A 16,752-nucleotide genomic window follows, 5' to 3' on the forward strand; every position below is an offset into this window, starting at 1 on the left:
TGAATATTGAACGAGACACTGGGATAACTTCCCCACCCATCTTCCAAGTAGTGCCACAGGATCATTTAAAATCCATCTGAACAGGCAGATGGGGCCTCAGTTTAATTTGTCATCTGAAGGAAGGTACCTCTGACAGTGCTGCGCTCCGTCAGGACTACTGGAGTGTCGGCCTGGATTTTTTTGTTTTGTCTCAAGCTGGAACTTGAGCCCAGAACTATAAGATTCAGGGGCAAGAGTGCTAGGAGTGAACCCTGACCATCAGTAGATAGTCATTAATGAATCCGATAGGGATTGGGTTGCCAACCTTCCGGGATTGGCCTGGGGTCTCCAAGAATTGAAGATCAATCTCCAGGACACTACTGTGTGCAACCTTGGAGAAAAATCATAGGGACACTAAAAGATTTAAAAAAAAATTCTTTGAACATTCTTCTTCAACAGAAATAAAATTATTGAAAATGGAAAAAGAAAAGGCTGTTTGGCTGACAGTCAAGCATCACCCAATTGTGTAATGAGTCTTTTTGCTTTCCATTTGAGGTAGGAAGGCAGTAAGTCACAAGAATGGATGTGTTGGCTGACTAATGGCTGCAGTGTGGGAGCAAGTCATGTGATAAAACCTCCAGGAATATATTTAATCACAGTTGGTAACCCTAAATACGGAATTCAGGACAAACCTCTTTATTCAAGAGAGTGGTTAGAATGTGGAATAAAAACAAAATGTGCTGGAAATACGCAGCAGGTCAGGCAGCAGCAACCTGAGATGTTAACCCTTTTGCTCTCTCCACAGACATTGCTGACCTACTGAGCATTTCTTTGTTTATTTTTCAGGTTTCCAGCACACACATTTTGTTTTTTTTTATCCTTTCATGGGATGTAGGCAAGTCCAGCATTTGTTGCCTGCTCCCTAACTGCCCTTGAAATGAGTGGCTTGCTCGGCCATTTCAGAGGGTAATTCAGAGTCACATGTAGGAGGATGGCAGATTTCCTTGCCTAAAGGGCATCAGTGAATCAGATGGGTTTTTACAACAATCAGTGATAGTTGTCATGCCCATCATTACTGAGGCCAGCTTTATATTCCAGATTTTATTAATGGAATTTAAATTCCACCAGCTGCCACCGTGGGATTTGAACCCAGTTCCTGAAAACATTAATAATAAATAATAACTGGAAAATACTGCAGGTGCTCTCCCTGATGGCATTAGTCTGGTCCTCTGGATTATTATTAGTCCAGGAATGTTACTGATACACCACCTGCCTCCTACAGGCTTTTAGGTTAGACTGTGTGTAGTAATTATGGGCTTATTTAGTGTGTAAAGTACAATTTAAGAATAATACGTGTTAGGAAAGACCACATGATCTGTAGCAACCAATAGGAGAGTAGTGTGGGCTATGTCAGCAGTCAGTGTAGAGATGGAGTAGGAAGGACGTGTGTAGTTGCTGCTGAGTATATTGTAAATAAAAATGTTTCCACTAAGCAAGTTGTCTGTGGTTTCACTCTATTACTAGTAGTGCAACACGGCCACCCCTACAACACCGTGGAACCAATTTTGTTAATTTAGCCAATTTTGTTCATTTAGTTTGATTGTTTTAAATCGAAAGAGTTCCGACACCTTTGAACTTGCTGCCGCAGTCAGAGGGCAATGGTATATGATCGTTGCAGTGGAAGCTAGATAAGGGCGTGAGGGAGGAGGGCCACGCTGATAGGGTGAGCTGAAGAGTGGGTGGGAGGAGATCCTGTGCTGTAAGCTGCCCTGCATGGTGAGCAGGGTGTGTGATTGATTGGTAGACAAGGAGGAAGGGCTGCTGATGTTACAGTGAGGGTGGGTGGATATTGTCACAAGGAGGAAGGATTGCTGTTACAGTGGGTGGATATTGCCTTGGCTGCTGCCTGTGCGGGGGGGACAATGACTGAGAGCCGGCTGTATGGGCTGCTGGCCTCTGTCTATCCCTGCGTGGGCTCCGTGCAGCAGTTCATTGCCGAGATCGGCGCCGCTGCTGCTGCTGCTGCTGCCCCGCCAGCGCTGCTGGAACCCAGTGACCCCGACAGCTATAAGCGCTTCGTCTCCCAGCTGGTGGTCTGCGTCCCCGGGGGGGCTAAGGCGCTGTGCCGGCCGGTCACCTTTCAGCAGGTATGGGCAAAGGCAATCCAGGCATTTCGCACCGACTGCGAACTGGAGAGGAACTTGTGGCGCCTTCTACAGACCCGAGTGGCACTGCTTTGCGTATCGCGGGAAAAGTTCTGAAAGTTTAAAAACAACCAGGGACCACTTGAGCTCCAGGGCAGCTAATGGGGGGGGGGGGGGGGAGAGAGGTAAACTCCCACCCCCCACCCCCCCCTTTCCAGCTGTTCACAGTGCAAACTCTCAATTAGGGCACAACTGTTCTCTGAATCATCTTTCCTGGATTTTCTTAAAACTTTGCGCCAGATTTTCGTTGTGCGGAAATTACAGGGTCAAATGACTTTTGCAATTTTGCTTACATTTCCGAAGACCCTTAATAAGGGTTAATAGTCAAAAGGTGATCACAGTTTTGCCGGAATGAAGGTCCTTAACTTGCTAGAGCCGGGCATGCCCCACCCACCCCCGGCGAGTCCTGTTTTTTCCCCATCTACGTGTTGCCCCTCAGCACCGTCATCCGGAAACACAGCGTCTGCTTCCACGTGTATGTTGAACTCACCCAACTCTACCTCACCACCCCCCCCCCCCCCCCCCCCACCATCTCTCTGCTGTTGTGGAGTTGTTGGACTGCTTACCCAACATCCAGTACTGTGATCAGCAGAAACTTCCACCAATTAAACATTGGGAAAATAGGCACCACTGCCTTCAAAGCACTGCAAGCTCCATTCTCTAGCCACCTATTCCATTCCTCTCTGGCTGAGCCAGACTGTTTGTAGCCTTGGTGTCATACTTGATCCCAGGATGAGGTTTTTACCATCACTAAGACTTTTTTTTATTCATTGTTTGTGGGCATCACTGGCCAGGCCAATATTTATTACCCATCCCTAGTTTAGGGGGGCATTTAAGAGTCAACCTCATTGCTGTGGGTCTGGAGTCACATGTAGTTGGTGAACCAGATGGTTTTTACAACAATTGTTTCATGGCCACCATTTGACTTTTAATTCTGGATTTTTATTGAATTCAAATTCCACCATCTGCCATGATGGGATTTGAACCCAGGTCCTCAGAGTGACTGCTAGCTCAGCAACAATACCACTACACCATCACCTCCCCACTCAGAGCCTACCTTTCTCTGCCTCAGCTCCTCTGCTGCCGAAACCCTCATTCATGCCTTTGTTTGGAATTGACTATTCTAACAGACTCCTGGCTGGACTCCCACGTTCTATCCCCTGTAAACTTAAGGCCATCCAAAACTCTGCTGCCCATGTTCTGACACATGCCCAATGCCATTCACACGTCACCCTGTGTGCACGCTGATCTACATTGGCTCCCAGTTAAAAAACGCCTCGATTTAAGAAATTCTAATCCTTGGTTTTTTTTCACAAATGCCTCCGTGTCCTCACTCCTCCCTATCTCTGTAACTTCTTCCAGCCTATAACCCTCTGCGATATTTGCGCTTAATGTGAGGGATCTGTTTTTGAAAAAAAATTGAAGGATATTGAATTTTGGGCATTCTCTCCCCCATCCCCCCCCCCCCCCCCCCCCCCCCCCCACTGAGTTATGTTTAAAAGTTTGCAATATTAATTTGAGGCTGTGAATATGCTATTCTTCAAGAAACCATGGGTCAAGATAGATGTCCAGCAGGGACGCCTGGAAAGGGAAGAGATTTTTATATATCTAAGTTAACAAAGAACTGCTGTTGCCAGGCTAAAGACTCTTGCTGATTGATTAAAAGTACCTGGCCTAAGAGAAGTGTTTAAAACTCTCAGGAAGTGTGTGTGTGCGGGTGTGCCTTAAAAGCAAGCTGCAAGGAAAAAACTCTCTCTTTCCCTCTCTTTGCCCCACCTTTGCGTAACATGCAGTATCAAGTGAGTTAAATTTTCCACAGAAATGTCTCATCAGTGTGCTAAGTGTGCAAAGTTGTGATAAGTACGAGTCAGCAAGGACAGTTTCACCAAAAAAGTCTGTCTGAAAGAACTTCCAGACCTATTCTGACCAGAATTCTGTTAGATCAACAGCATTGAGGTCTCTTCGAATTTTACCCTTTTAAAAGAAATATTGCCATATTCCATCCTCTGCAGGGGACTGTGTTTGTTTTGTCCTGTTTTGTGTTTGTGTGCGAGTATACAGGGGGTTCAGATATCTGTTTTTTGAATAAGTGGAAAATCGTTACACTTTTAAACTACAACTTGTATGTTAACCAGTTTATTAACTTTTTTCAAAGTAGTTTGTTTTATAATAAATGCAGTTTTTTTTGTGTTTACTGAAAGAAGCCTGGTTAGAATCTTTTTGTGCTAGGAGCAACAGTATCAAAGGGTAACAATTGACCAGTTTTGTGGGTGAATTAAACATTTAAACTATTGTTGCGACCTGTGGAGAAGTGGGGCTAGAATTAACTGTGCACTCCTCCCATCTCGGCCCGTAATATTATCTAATTCTGGCATCTTGAACGTCCCCGCTCCACCATTGGTGGCTATGTCTTCAAGCGCCTAGGCCCTAAGCTCTGGAATACCCTCTCTGCACCTCCTCTCCACCTCTCTTCCCTCTTTCAAGACACTCCTTAAAACCCACCTCTTTGACCAAGCTTTTGATCATGTGCCCTAATATCTCCTTATGTGGCTTAGTGTCATATTTTGTTTTATAATGCCTAGCCGAAGTGCCTTGGGATATTTTATTTGTTAATGGTGCTATATAAATACTAGTTGTTGTTGTTCCCCTTCACCTCCAATTTTTTGAACTGAAAGTTGCTGGAAATGTGAACTGATAATGGTGCGGTGAGTTCAACAAGGCACCTGTGACCTTGGTGAGCGCCAGCGTCAACAATCTACCTTCTTAACCAATTAAATCATAGAATGACACAGCATAGAAGGAAGTCATTTGGCCCATCATGCTTGTCCCAGCTCTTTTGTAGAGCCTATTAGTCCAACTCCCTGCTCTTTCCCATGGCTCTGCAATTTTTTCCCTTTTCAAGTATTTGCCCAATTCCCTGCTGAAAGTTTTTATTAAGTTTCCTGCCACCAGCCTTCCAAACAATGCATTCCAAATCACAATGACACGTGGCTTATAAAAATGCTCCCTTGTGTGACCTCTGGTCCTTTTCTCAATCATTTCAAATCGTATCCTCTGGTTACCTTCTGCCAATGTAAATGAAGTTTCTCCTTATTTACCGTATCGAAACCCTTCAAGATTATGAACAACTCTGTCTAATCTCCCTGTAAACTTTGCAGCTTGAAGGAGGATAATAGTTTTTTCACCCCCCACCCCCCGACCCAGTCTCTCCTCACAATTAAAGTCGTTCATCTCTGATACCATCTAGGGAAAATCCTCTGTGCTCTCTCCAAGGCCTTGACATCCTTCCTAAAGTGTGGTCAGAATTTGCCACAATAATGCCAGCTGGGGCCTAACCAGTGATTCAGAAAGGTTTATCTCTTACTGTCTAAGTTGAGTATTTTCTTGTGATAATTTAAGGCTCGTTAAACAAGTAGAAATTATAACTTCAGAATGTCATGCCAGATCAGCAAAAAGCTGCTCCATTAAAAATTAATGATATGAAAAGCCTCAGTATCTCAGACATTTATAGGTGAGAATTGTGCATTTATACTCCGGATTCCTCTTTTCTTAAAAAGAAATATATAAAAGATATTTAGTTATGTCGTGTGAAGCAAGGGGAAGAACCTGTTGGATATTCCTGAAAGCCAGTTTCCCTATAGGCAATTTACAAAAGCGGGCATAATTCCTGGCACCTTGGTCTGTTTTGGACATTGACCATGTTGCTTCTGACTTGCAATGATGCTCACTGTGGCGAACTGAAATGAGTTCAGCAGATTTTGGTGTACATTTGTCACTGGAGGACTGGGTAGCATGACTATCTAAATGATGCCGTTCACTATGGGCAAAGTGCACCATTCCAGGAAAGTGGAGCCCATTATCTCAATTATTAGAGTGAGGGCTATACATTTGTATCCTTGATCTATCTCACTTTTTTTTTAATATTCATTCATGGGTCACTGGCTAGGTAGCACATATTGCCTTATTTAGAGGGGCGTTTAAGAGTCAACCAAATTGCTGTGGGTCTGGAGTCAGACCAGATAAGGACAGCAGATTTCCTTTCCAAACTGATTGGGTTTTTACGGCAGTTCTTCCATTAGACTTTTAATTCCAGATTTTTTTTTTATTGAATTCAAATCCCATCTGCCATGGCGGTATTCAAATCTGGGTCCCGAGATTACTAGTCCAGTGACAATACCATTACACCACCGCGTAGTTGTCAGTCTAAGGTGAAAGCTGTGCCTATATACTGGTGGCCCCTCCTACTTTTGACTGCAAGATAACCAATTTTTTTCAATTCCCTTCCAGCTATCGACACAGAGTGATGTGGTTTTGCGAGTAATTCAGAGGATTTGTGAGAAAGGCAAACGAAATGTGCTAAGCTTTGGTTACGCGTGTGTTAATGAAATGAGTTTCATACGCATCAGATCGGCCCCCAACATATGTAGTTACCAACCAAATCCCACGACAGTTACCATCAAGAACAGCATGCTATGGAAAACACTGCTCAGCCGGATTGGTGATGATATCATGATGTACTTATTGGAGCAATGCTCTCTCTTTATGCTGGTTCCACCGAGCTGCTGCTTCCAGTTATGTGGAGTCCCCATCTATAGCCTGGTTACAAGTGGCACCAGGCTCCCATCTACCTGGCTCAGGCAGAGCCCAGCCAAATATTGGTGCAATATTTCACTAAAGTGCGCCCAAAAGAGAGCCAGATTTCGTAAAGGCTTCTTGTCAAAAAGCAGAAGATGGAAGCAGAGATCACCAGGAGTTGCAAGTGAAGCACAAGCTGCTGAGCCCAGCAAGCGGAAGCATCGGACAACCCTAAGTGGTCCTGAATGCAAATCTGCAAAGTTGGCTAGACTTGAACTTGATGCTGACAGATGGGAATCAAAGGATACAATCACCATGGAAGCAAAATCCCTAAAAAGATGTCTGAAAGACGATAAAGTAGAGTCTCCTGCAAAGAAGCTGAAGGGAAGCCAGCTGTCAGCAGAAGGTATGGCTCTCCATTCAACAGAACAGGATACACTCCGCGTGGAGAATATATCAAATGAACCTCCTGAAATAACTGAGCAATCTGGTGTAACAATTGATCAACCAACTGAAGGAGCCATCGAATGGAAAGGGCAGGGGAGTAACACTGACGAACGTGAACTGAAATATCCCAAATTCAGTGCACGTGTGAACCTAGCAAAAGAAAGTACCAGTGCAGAGTACAAAAGACAGGACTCGGGTGCCAAAGCACTTGAACTGACTGAAGGAAGAGGAGTTAAAAGCAATAGGAATGGGCACTTCATGCATAGTGAGGAAATTATTTCTTCTGGTAAAGATGATTACTCCTCTGTAGTGGAAGGGGAAAGTTCAGAACACACAGAGCTACAGGCTAAAAATACAGTGGTAGAACATGAATCTGCAAAGAGTGGTGACAGCTCCACCGTCGCAGGAATTGGAGAACAGCAAAAATATGAGGAAATAGAGCAAGCAAGAAGCAGGAACTCTAATCAAGGTGGCAAATTCACAGCTAGAAGTACAAGCAATATACATTGTGCTAAATCTGCCTTTGGAAAGAACACTGATGCACATAGACAGCACCATGGAAGGTTTGGTGTGTTAGCACACCCTATATTTGCTGGGAGACCACAGCAAACCTCTATAGATGCTGCAGTAGCAAAGAATAGAAGAAAATGGGCCCCAATTTATATTGAAAGGGGAAATATAATGTATTGTAGTAATAACAGGGAACAGTTGCCAAACACGTTTATACTAAATCGCTTGCAAGACTTGAACACGGGCGGTCAAAGGCTTGTAGAAACGATCTTCTTGAACAATGCTACATTTAGGAAGAAGAAAACACAAGTCCAGCCCAGTAACTACTGGAGGAAGAAGAGGTTTCCAAAACGCTACTGGCAAATGAAAAATATTTTCTTTAGAATGCTGAGGAATCATAAGCGATGTCCATATTTGCAGCTCTTGGCTAGAAATTGCTTTGTGATCACCCAGAAGGGAAGTAAGGTCTTTAGTGCTTCAAATGTTGTGAGAAATGCTGAGTCAGATTCTTTTCCTGTCATGAAGGTGGCTTGTAGGTCTTTCAGCAGTCAAGACACAGGGTTGGAAACTAATCACCCTGTTGGTGAAACCATTCCCCTAATTGCAAAACGGGGTCAATTATTGAGCAAGAATTTAAAGGACCATAATTCAATGAGAACGGATCCTCCTGGACACAGTTCTACCATTGAAAGGGACTTGGAGGAGCAGACAGATCCTTTGAGACCTTCAGAACGCCCTGGCTTGTGTTCTCGGCCGAGCAATCTACTTGAAGTTGCGGCAATGAAACATAAAGCAAACGAAAAGAGCAGCACGTCCAGAGACTTCAACGATTCATCCGGCTCGGACAAGGACTTGCTCCATTTGCTTAAACAGCACAGCAGTCCACTTCAGGTTCACCGATTTGTGAGAGAGTGTCTGCTCAAAGTTGTACCGGTCGAGCTGTGGGGCTCCAACCACAATAAGTGCAGATTCCTGAAGAATGTGAAGAAATTTATCTCCTTGGGCAAGTTTGACAAATTCTCTTGCAGTGAGCTAATGTGGAAGATGAGAGTGACCGATTGTACATGGCTTCAGCTGACCAAAGGTAATCCATTATTAATCCATTGACTTTCTTTATAAACCACTAGAATGAACCAGTTTTATTTACCTGGACTAGTATGTTTCAAAAGTGATGAGGGCTTTATGCGTGTGAGCTTCTACGCTTTTTTAACAATATAGGTCAGTTGCAGTTGCTGTAGTTTAACAGGGTGTTGCCAAATGTTACTAATAAGTTTGTAGAGTTTAGGGGAATACCCATTTTAATATCTAAAACCCCCTGTTAGTGAGCAACTGGAAGTTACTCAGGGCATCTGCATGGTTGTTAATATTCTAGTTAAAACAAAATGCCCTTACACATGACCTAAATTGAGTGGGGTTTTAGCTGAAGGTAAGTGTATAACTCTGTCTCATCCCTGTTTAAATTCCACTCTCCTCAATATTTTGTGGTTGTTGAGGCAAAGATAGAAAATGCTGGAAATGTACTGTAAGTCCATCAACGGGTTAATATTTGGGTGAAATCCTTTGTCAGAACCGAAAATTGTAGATGTTACAGGATGTTTGCACCTTTAAGTTTCTCACTTTATTTCGTCTTTTGTTGCTTTGCTAGCAAATTTTTGGGCTCCTATAATTAGATCAGCCCAGAATAAATTCCCTTCATTGTTCAAGTTCTTTAATTTCCCACTTGCTTCCATTCAGTGCCCTTACATGAACTCTTACCGGCTGTTGAATAGAATGTTGGAAAAATGCATCACCTTTACTACTTGCTTATCTCTTTTTCAGTCCCAGTTTTTTTTTCCCCTTTTCTCACCTGAGTTTCCCAGGAGTACCAGCATTCCCCTGGTACTACCATCCCTTGCCTGGGTGCATTGGCAGCCTGTATGCCAGCACTCCCTTGGTACTACCATCCCTCGCCTCTGTGCATTGGGAGCCTATTTGTTCACAGAAAGCATGATCTGAGAGTCTGATTGTATCATCACCTGCAAGACTAATCTGTTAATGAAAGGCAATCAGACGAGGAAACCAAAACTGAATTTTCCCTTCCTAACCCAAGAGTATTAGAAGATGAGTAATAAGAACAGAAGTAGGCCATACTACCCCTTGACCCTGGTCTGCCTTTCAGCCCACAGCCGAACCTTTACGTAAACTATACTTTGCTGCCCTACCCCCATTTCTCTTGATTCCCTTGGTGCCCAACAGTGACAGATTTAGAGTTAGTGGGGCCCTGTGCACAGCTTCGTTTTCACCTCCTCCAAACCCCCACCCCCATCCCCAAACTCAACGAAGTCAAAAAAATGTGTAGCTCCCTCACAAGGACTCAAGGCTCTGAGAATGCAGCCATCACTCTGCCTATTGCAAAGAATGGTTTGATACCTTGGAATAAGCATCCAACCTAACTTTTAAGCTCTTTTTGTTTGAACGCAAGACCTTTTCCGACTGTCTCATCTGAGGAGAGAAAAGTGGAAGCCTGCATATGCCAGACTCCATTTTTTGCATGGTATCCCTGGATTTAAACACTGAAAGTTCTTCTTAGTGTTAAAAGGCGGAAGATTGGTAGTTCCCTCTCCCACCTAATATCTAGGAGTAGGCTGCATCGCTGCTACAGCAGCCTTAGATTTTAGCGCAACGTAAAGGGAATTGTTGTTTGGTAGTACAGAACTTGAATATTGCTGATAAAGGGGACATGTCGAAGCTTTTCATCTTGCACTCATCAGAAAACTTCAAGAATATCTATATAAGGGGAAAACAACAATTTATACAGTATTGCCAATTAATTAGCACTCTCTTCACATACAGTATAAATTGTTGTTTTCCCCTTATATTGGTATTGGTGTCCTGATGAGTGCAAGACGGAAAGCTTTTTTCAGCAGTAAAGAGAATTAGGCCTCTTATATTGATCACTTATAATTTTTTTCCAGCAAAGCTTTCAACGTCCGGTCATTTCCTTGGGTCAATGATATGTCAGAAGAACTTTAAACTAAAAAACCTCACGTTTTGGTGTTCCATTTTTTAATCACTGTGTCCTTTTTCTTGAGATTGGCGGTATGGTTTCAATTGGACGCAGCCCTACACCAGCAATATTTACTGCCCACCCTCCCATTCTGATCTTCCTACAGCATTTGGAAAACCAATTTGAAATCCTGCAAGAAAATTTAAAAGGCTCGCCCAGGTCAGTCCAGTCATTGGCCGTAAAGATCGTTGCAACGAATCAACCCATTTGCATTTTTGTTACGCACAGTATAAATCTTGCTACAAACACACAGAATGATAGCTGTAGATTTATGCCACTTGCTTTGGGCACTGAAAACCATCGAGATGGCGTTCTGCAGGCGGATTCAGCATTTCAGAACGTTAGAGAGCTCCTGCCTTGAATTTGCGATATCTCCTACAGTATGACTGTAACTATGCTTCAAAAGTGAGTCGTGGGCTATTCTGCACTTTCGGAAAATGCTCAACCATGATCTCAGAAAATGGTGGAACACGTTCGAAAGATTGAATATCTGATTGCTTCATCCTATTTCACAAAGTGGACAAAAAGCTGTTCATTTCTAGCAGCTCAGCCATGTGATACTACAATATACATCAATTTTTGCAACTATTGAGAGCAGTTAATTAGCCGGGCTTTCCATACTTGAACTTCGGCCAATGTCTTCCACCTGCAGATCTCAGTTCAGGATAACATTTGTTCAGTTGGATGACTTCTACAACAAATGCACACACACTTACACATGCAGACACTCATATCCATGAAGATACGCTCACATATACTCGCATGATCAGGTGACATGCAACACTCCCAAAATCATTGAAACTTCTACATTTGGAATTACCACTTTGAGTCTGGTGCAAAAATTGGGTGAACAATGGATGCACTTAGCTACTCTTTCTGATAATTTCAGTTATTAGATTTGGATTAAACTATTTTTAATTACGATAATCTATCGAAGTTCAATGACTATATTTGCCAGTTTCAGTGAGAGACATTGCGGGCTTGGCAGCTAGACGTTAGGTGCTTGCGATTTGAGATCACTGCATGGCTCTTTCCAGTTTACAATAGCACCGAACATCTCACTGCTTGGTTTGGACTTCATATTCTCAAAGTTCATTTGAAATTTATAACTAGCAGAAATTTTAATATTCAATCTCAAGTTGTACTGAAAGTTTGAAATCGGATAGTGAAATACAGATGACTGTATAGATTTTGTACGGCTAACGTGTGTCTCAGGAAAAATTTTAAAAAATTGCTTTTATATGGTGCATTAATCATCTATTTGGAATCATCGGCAAATGAATGTTGTCGACAGTGTTATCAAGCGGCAATAACCTGCTCACTGATGCTCAGATTGGTTATAAATTTTGAAAATAATAATAGAAATAGGTGGGGAAAAAGTATATATAAAAATTTTAAAAATATATATTTGAAAAAAGGGGGATCAAAAAGGGGTGAGGATGGAGGCGAGAGTTCATGATCTGAACTTGTTGAACTCAATGTTTCTGGCTCTTCTACACTATAGACTTCATTGGACTTCGATTATTGCCTGGAAGCCTGTTTAAATCTCGCTTTGCCATGTTTCAATATGTGTCCACTTCTGTGACAAAAATAACACTCCACCTTTTTAAATTGCCAATCGTTAGGAGTATGATTGTTTCCACCTCGATAAAAATTAGTTTTTGACTTTGCTGCTAAGTTATCTCCTATCATTTTTCAGTTAGCGGAGGCGAATATACTCACTGACGGCTTTCAAAGATTCATAATCTTCAGAATGAAAATGTCTCCTCATCTCAGTCCTAAATGGCCAACTCCTTATCCTGAGACTAGTTCTAGACTGTCCAGCCAGGGGAAACAGCCACTCAGCATCTACCCTGTCAAAGCCTCTTAGGAGTAACTTACCTCTTGACTCCTCAAAGCCTGCCCACCATCTACAAGGCACAAGTCAGGAGTGTGATGGAATACTCCCCACTTTACTGGGTGAGTGCAGCTCCCACAACACTCAAGAAACTTGACACCGTCCTGGACAAAGTAACCTACTTGATTGGCACCACATCCACAAATCCATCACTCCCTCCATCATCGACACACTGTAGTAGCAATGTATAGCATCTACAAGATGCACTGCAGGAATTCACCGAGACTCCTCAGACAGCCCTTCCAAACCCACAACCATGACCATCTAGAAGGACAAGGGCAGCAGATAGATGGGAACACCACCACCTGGAAGTTCCCCTCCAAGTCTCTCACCATCCTGACTTGCCGTTCTTTCACTGTCACTGGGTCAAAATCCTGGAACTCCCTTCCTAACAGTACTGTGGATGTATCTACACCACATGGACTGCAGCTGTTCAAGAAGGCAGCTCACCGCCACCTTCTCAAGGGCAATTAGGGAATGGGCAATAAATGCTGGTCCAGCATGTCCTGAACCTGCTTAGCAAGGACCACTGTCGCCGTGGTAGCTCAAAGCCTGGCATTCAACCAGTTTATCACAAGAAACTTGTTAGTAACTTCCCGTGCTTCCCATTCCTCGATCCAGAGGACATCTGCTGGTAGATCTTGCTTCATATGGGGCACTGAGATGGAAGAGGGGTAGTAGGTGGGTTGAACAGGTCATCATGGAGTGGCAAGTGAGGTGCAGCACAGATGGTTTTAACCAGCTTGTGAGTTTTAGTCAGGCGGCGGCAGATCTGTCGGAGAGTGATGTTTGTATGGGCGGGAAACCAGGGGAAGGATGTTGAGTGGAGAGTTCCAGTTATGGTGCACATTGTTGCATTCGGTTAGGTGTCAAAAGGTGTGAGTGACAACCTTTGCCAGACAGGTGCACAGTACTCTGCTGCAGAGTATGGCTGGACAGGTGCTGAGGTCCAGAATGTTGTGACCCCAGAAAAAATTAAGGAACCTAAAAGAGCCCCTTACAGAACGCCTACCTCCCCAGAATCGGCAGTTTCAACGCTGAGCAGCCCTCAGGCTCTGGCTTTATGGCAATCAGGAATGCTCTCCAAATCTTACAGATTAATGTTGGCTGCCAAATGAAATCTCACTAAACTCAACCATATTTGTGTGATCCAGACTTGCATCCGTAATTCCAAGCATAGTCAGGCTGCAAGTCTAGCTCCTGTTGTTGTTGCATTTGTTCATCCCAACTTCCTTTTAAATACAAAGGAATGCTTTTATCTCCCAGGTCAGCACTTTGTTCCTGCATCGGAGCATCAGTTACGTGAAGAAATCCTGTCTAGGTTCCTCTTTTGGTTAATGGACACATATGTGGTACAGCTACTCAAGTCTTTCTTCTATGTTACGGAGACAACGTTCATGAAAAACATGCTTTTCTACTACAGAAAACGTGTCTGGAACGAGGTGCAGAGGTTTGGTGTTCGGTAAGGGTTAAACTATTGCACCATGATCACTTGAATTAATCTGGCTTTCAAGCCCCTCACAGTTTAAGAGCCACTCTCTATTTGGGATCCTCTATTAGCTGTGAAGATGATGTCAATGTCTTATTAATCACATTGTATAGGTTTAATCGCAATCACATTGTTAAATAGGTGATGAATATTTGTACACCTATGAATGGAGATAGCTGGGATACTGGTGTATTGGAGTAGTGTTGACTGCAAACTGAGTCAATAGACTCTCTCCAGCAAAAGAAAGCTGTTGTGTCTTAGTTTTAACTTCACCAGCCAACGTGGATCCAATCCAGTTAACAGATGAGACTTGTTTAGATTGAAGTTTTCTCTGCGTGTGTGGTCCAAATGGCTTTCCATAATAGACAAGCAGATGGTGTGATTCATGTTGTATGGTTAAAGGACAGAAGGAGTGCCAGAAAGTAAAGATATTCTGGAAACCACATTAAGACAGAATCCATGTCGATGGATAATTGTTGGTGGCGTAGATGGGTGGGTGTCAAGAAATAAGAAAAAGAAATCCATTGCAGGCGAAAAAAATAGCACAGGACAATCTGCAGAAAATAATTATTTCTCCACAGCTAATCACCTCCTTCAGGACCTTAATAAATTGACTAAAGGCTGTGATTAGTTAAATTGTACCTTGCATTGTAGATCAACAGTCCTAATAGGCCAAATATTTTTTACGTTTAGATATATTCCTTTAAGGCAAGAAACAGTGCATTCACATTTAGTTCATTGATGAAGAGAGTTTAAAACAAACAAACTTAAAAGGGTTAAAATAAAACTATGATTAGCAACACTAAAGAAATTTATCTGTTAGTAGGAAGTGAAAAGAGAATTTGGGCTCAAGAGAGCGTGAAAAAGGAAATAACTTTTCTAAGCGAAAGAATGATTAAAGATAGTAGATTGCTCAGGGATGAAGAGTCTGTGAGGGAGGAAGATAATGGCAGAGATATTAAATGTTGTGTGTCAGTATTTACAAATGATGGTGAATGAAAGATTTTACGTGTACTCGAGGAGGGTGTGGAAAAATTGTTAAAAATAACTGGAAAATGAATTTGTTCTGGAAAAAAATTGCAAAAGACCTCAGTGACTGGACACTGATGGGATGCACCCTGGTTTGCTGAAAGAGATCAGAGGGGAGGCTACAAAGAGGATAGAGAGGATAGTCACTGTAACACTTCTGTTCAAAAAGGGATAGCGGCTAATGTGATTCACTCAGACAGGTTGGTCTAATGGTAGTTTGGGGCAAACTCTTAAAATTTATAATTGTAGATCAACTTAATGAACATTTAAAAATGAATAAGAACATTGAGGGTAGCTAGTAGAGATTTGTTGAAGGCAAACATTGGGTAAATTTAACAGATTTTATTGAGAAGTGACTGGATCGCTAAGGAGTAGCTGTGCTCCTGTATATAGAATTTCAGAGGGTGCTTAAAGAGATGAATTGCAGTCAATGAAACCGAATATCAGGCGCTGCTTGGATTGGGTGTCCAACCCGATACCCCTGTTCTGCGTCAGTGCCGGGGATGCATTTCTACCCCTTAGAATAAGTCAGGATTAGGATACGTTAACAAGTGTGGACTTCCTAGAAATATTGTTAAACTCTAAAGATTTCCTGCAAACAATTGTATACGGCCAGACACCCCCTGTAAATGCTGACGCTGTCCCAGAAAACCCTTGACTAAAGATGGCCGGATATCTAAAGATGTTATATTAGTTTTATTTGTTCTTTTTTAGTATACAGCAGTTGAATTACTAATGATTCATCACATACTTCTTCCTGATAAGCATCCAGGCCAGTGCGTTAGCTCATGTTGTTCTCAGTGGAGTCAATGTTGCTCATTCACAAGCCCCATCATTGTTCTCAGGTGAAATGTTACTTGTTGAGTCAACAGACCCAAAATGGCTAGTGTCTAGGGAAGCCGGGTTGGGGCGGGGGAGTGGGGTTAATAAAGTAAAAATTCAAGGTTTGTCTAATTGCGTTTAATATTATTACTTTAGTTGGGGCACTTCTATGTTTAGTTTTGCTGTAAATATCAGAGTCAGGACCCCCCATATGACTGCGGTGAGAGTCCACACACTGTTTGGACTTGAATTTGCTAAGAGCATAAATCCAGTGTAGTTTTAACCCGGATTTATAATGCTCCTCAGGGTGCTATCTAAACACAAAATGCTGGAAATACTCAGTAGGTCAGACAGCATCTGGGAGGGAGAGAATCAGAGCTAATGTTTCAGGTTTGTGACCTTTTCTCAGCTCCTTTATTTATGAGCTGTATACTGTTTTAATAAGATTGTTTTATGAGTGAAAGATGCAAAAGGAATTTTTTTTCTTTTGCAAACTAATGTAGAAAACATCTAGCAAAAGTGCAGCTGCGACCTATCTCACACAAAGACGTGGAACAGAAACAACGGCAGGAAACCTTACCACCCCCTTCCAAACTGCGGTTTATTCCAAAGAAAAATGGCCTACGACCAATAGTGAAAATGCGGAGCAAAACAGCACCAAAACCCTCTGTGAAAAGGAGCAGCTTTAGAAAGGTTAGTGACCGCTTTGGGCTTTGTGTGTGGACCATAAAGCAGATGAGTCTAAAATGCCTCA

General features: G+C 42.7%; 1 protein-coding gene across 1 annotated transcript in view; it reads left to right on the forward strand.

The window, feature by feature from the left end:
• The first annotated feature begins 1,901 nt into the window (after nt 1-1,901).
• The window catches only part of tert (telomerase reverse transcriptase), a 68,839-nt gene continuing 53,988 nt past the window's right edge, over nt 1,902-16,752 (forward strand). Inside the window, exons 1-4 of the mRNA XM_041184021.1 lie at nt 1,902-2,126; nt 6,471-8,799; nt 13,925-14,120; nt 16,502-16,691. Of these exons, the coding sequence (XP_041039955.1) occupies nt 1,902-2,126; nt 6,471-8,799; nt 13,925-14,120; nt 16,502-16,691 (2,940 nt within the window). The remainder of the gene's footprint in view (nt 2,127-6,470; nt 8,800-13,924; nt 14,121-16,501; nt 16,692-16,752) is intronic.

Source organism: Carcharodon carcharias, chromosome 3, assembly GCF_017639515.1.
Source record: "Carcharodon carcharias isolate sCarCar2 chromosome 3, sCarCar2.pri, whole genome shotgun sequence".
Taxonomy (NCBI): domain Eukaryota; kingdom Metazoa; phylum Chordata; class Chondrichthyes; order Lamniformes; family Lamnidae; genus Carcharodon; species Carcharodon carcharias.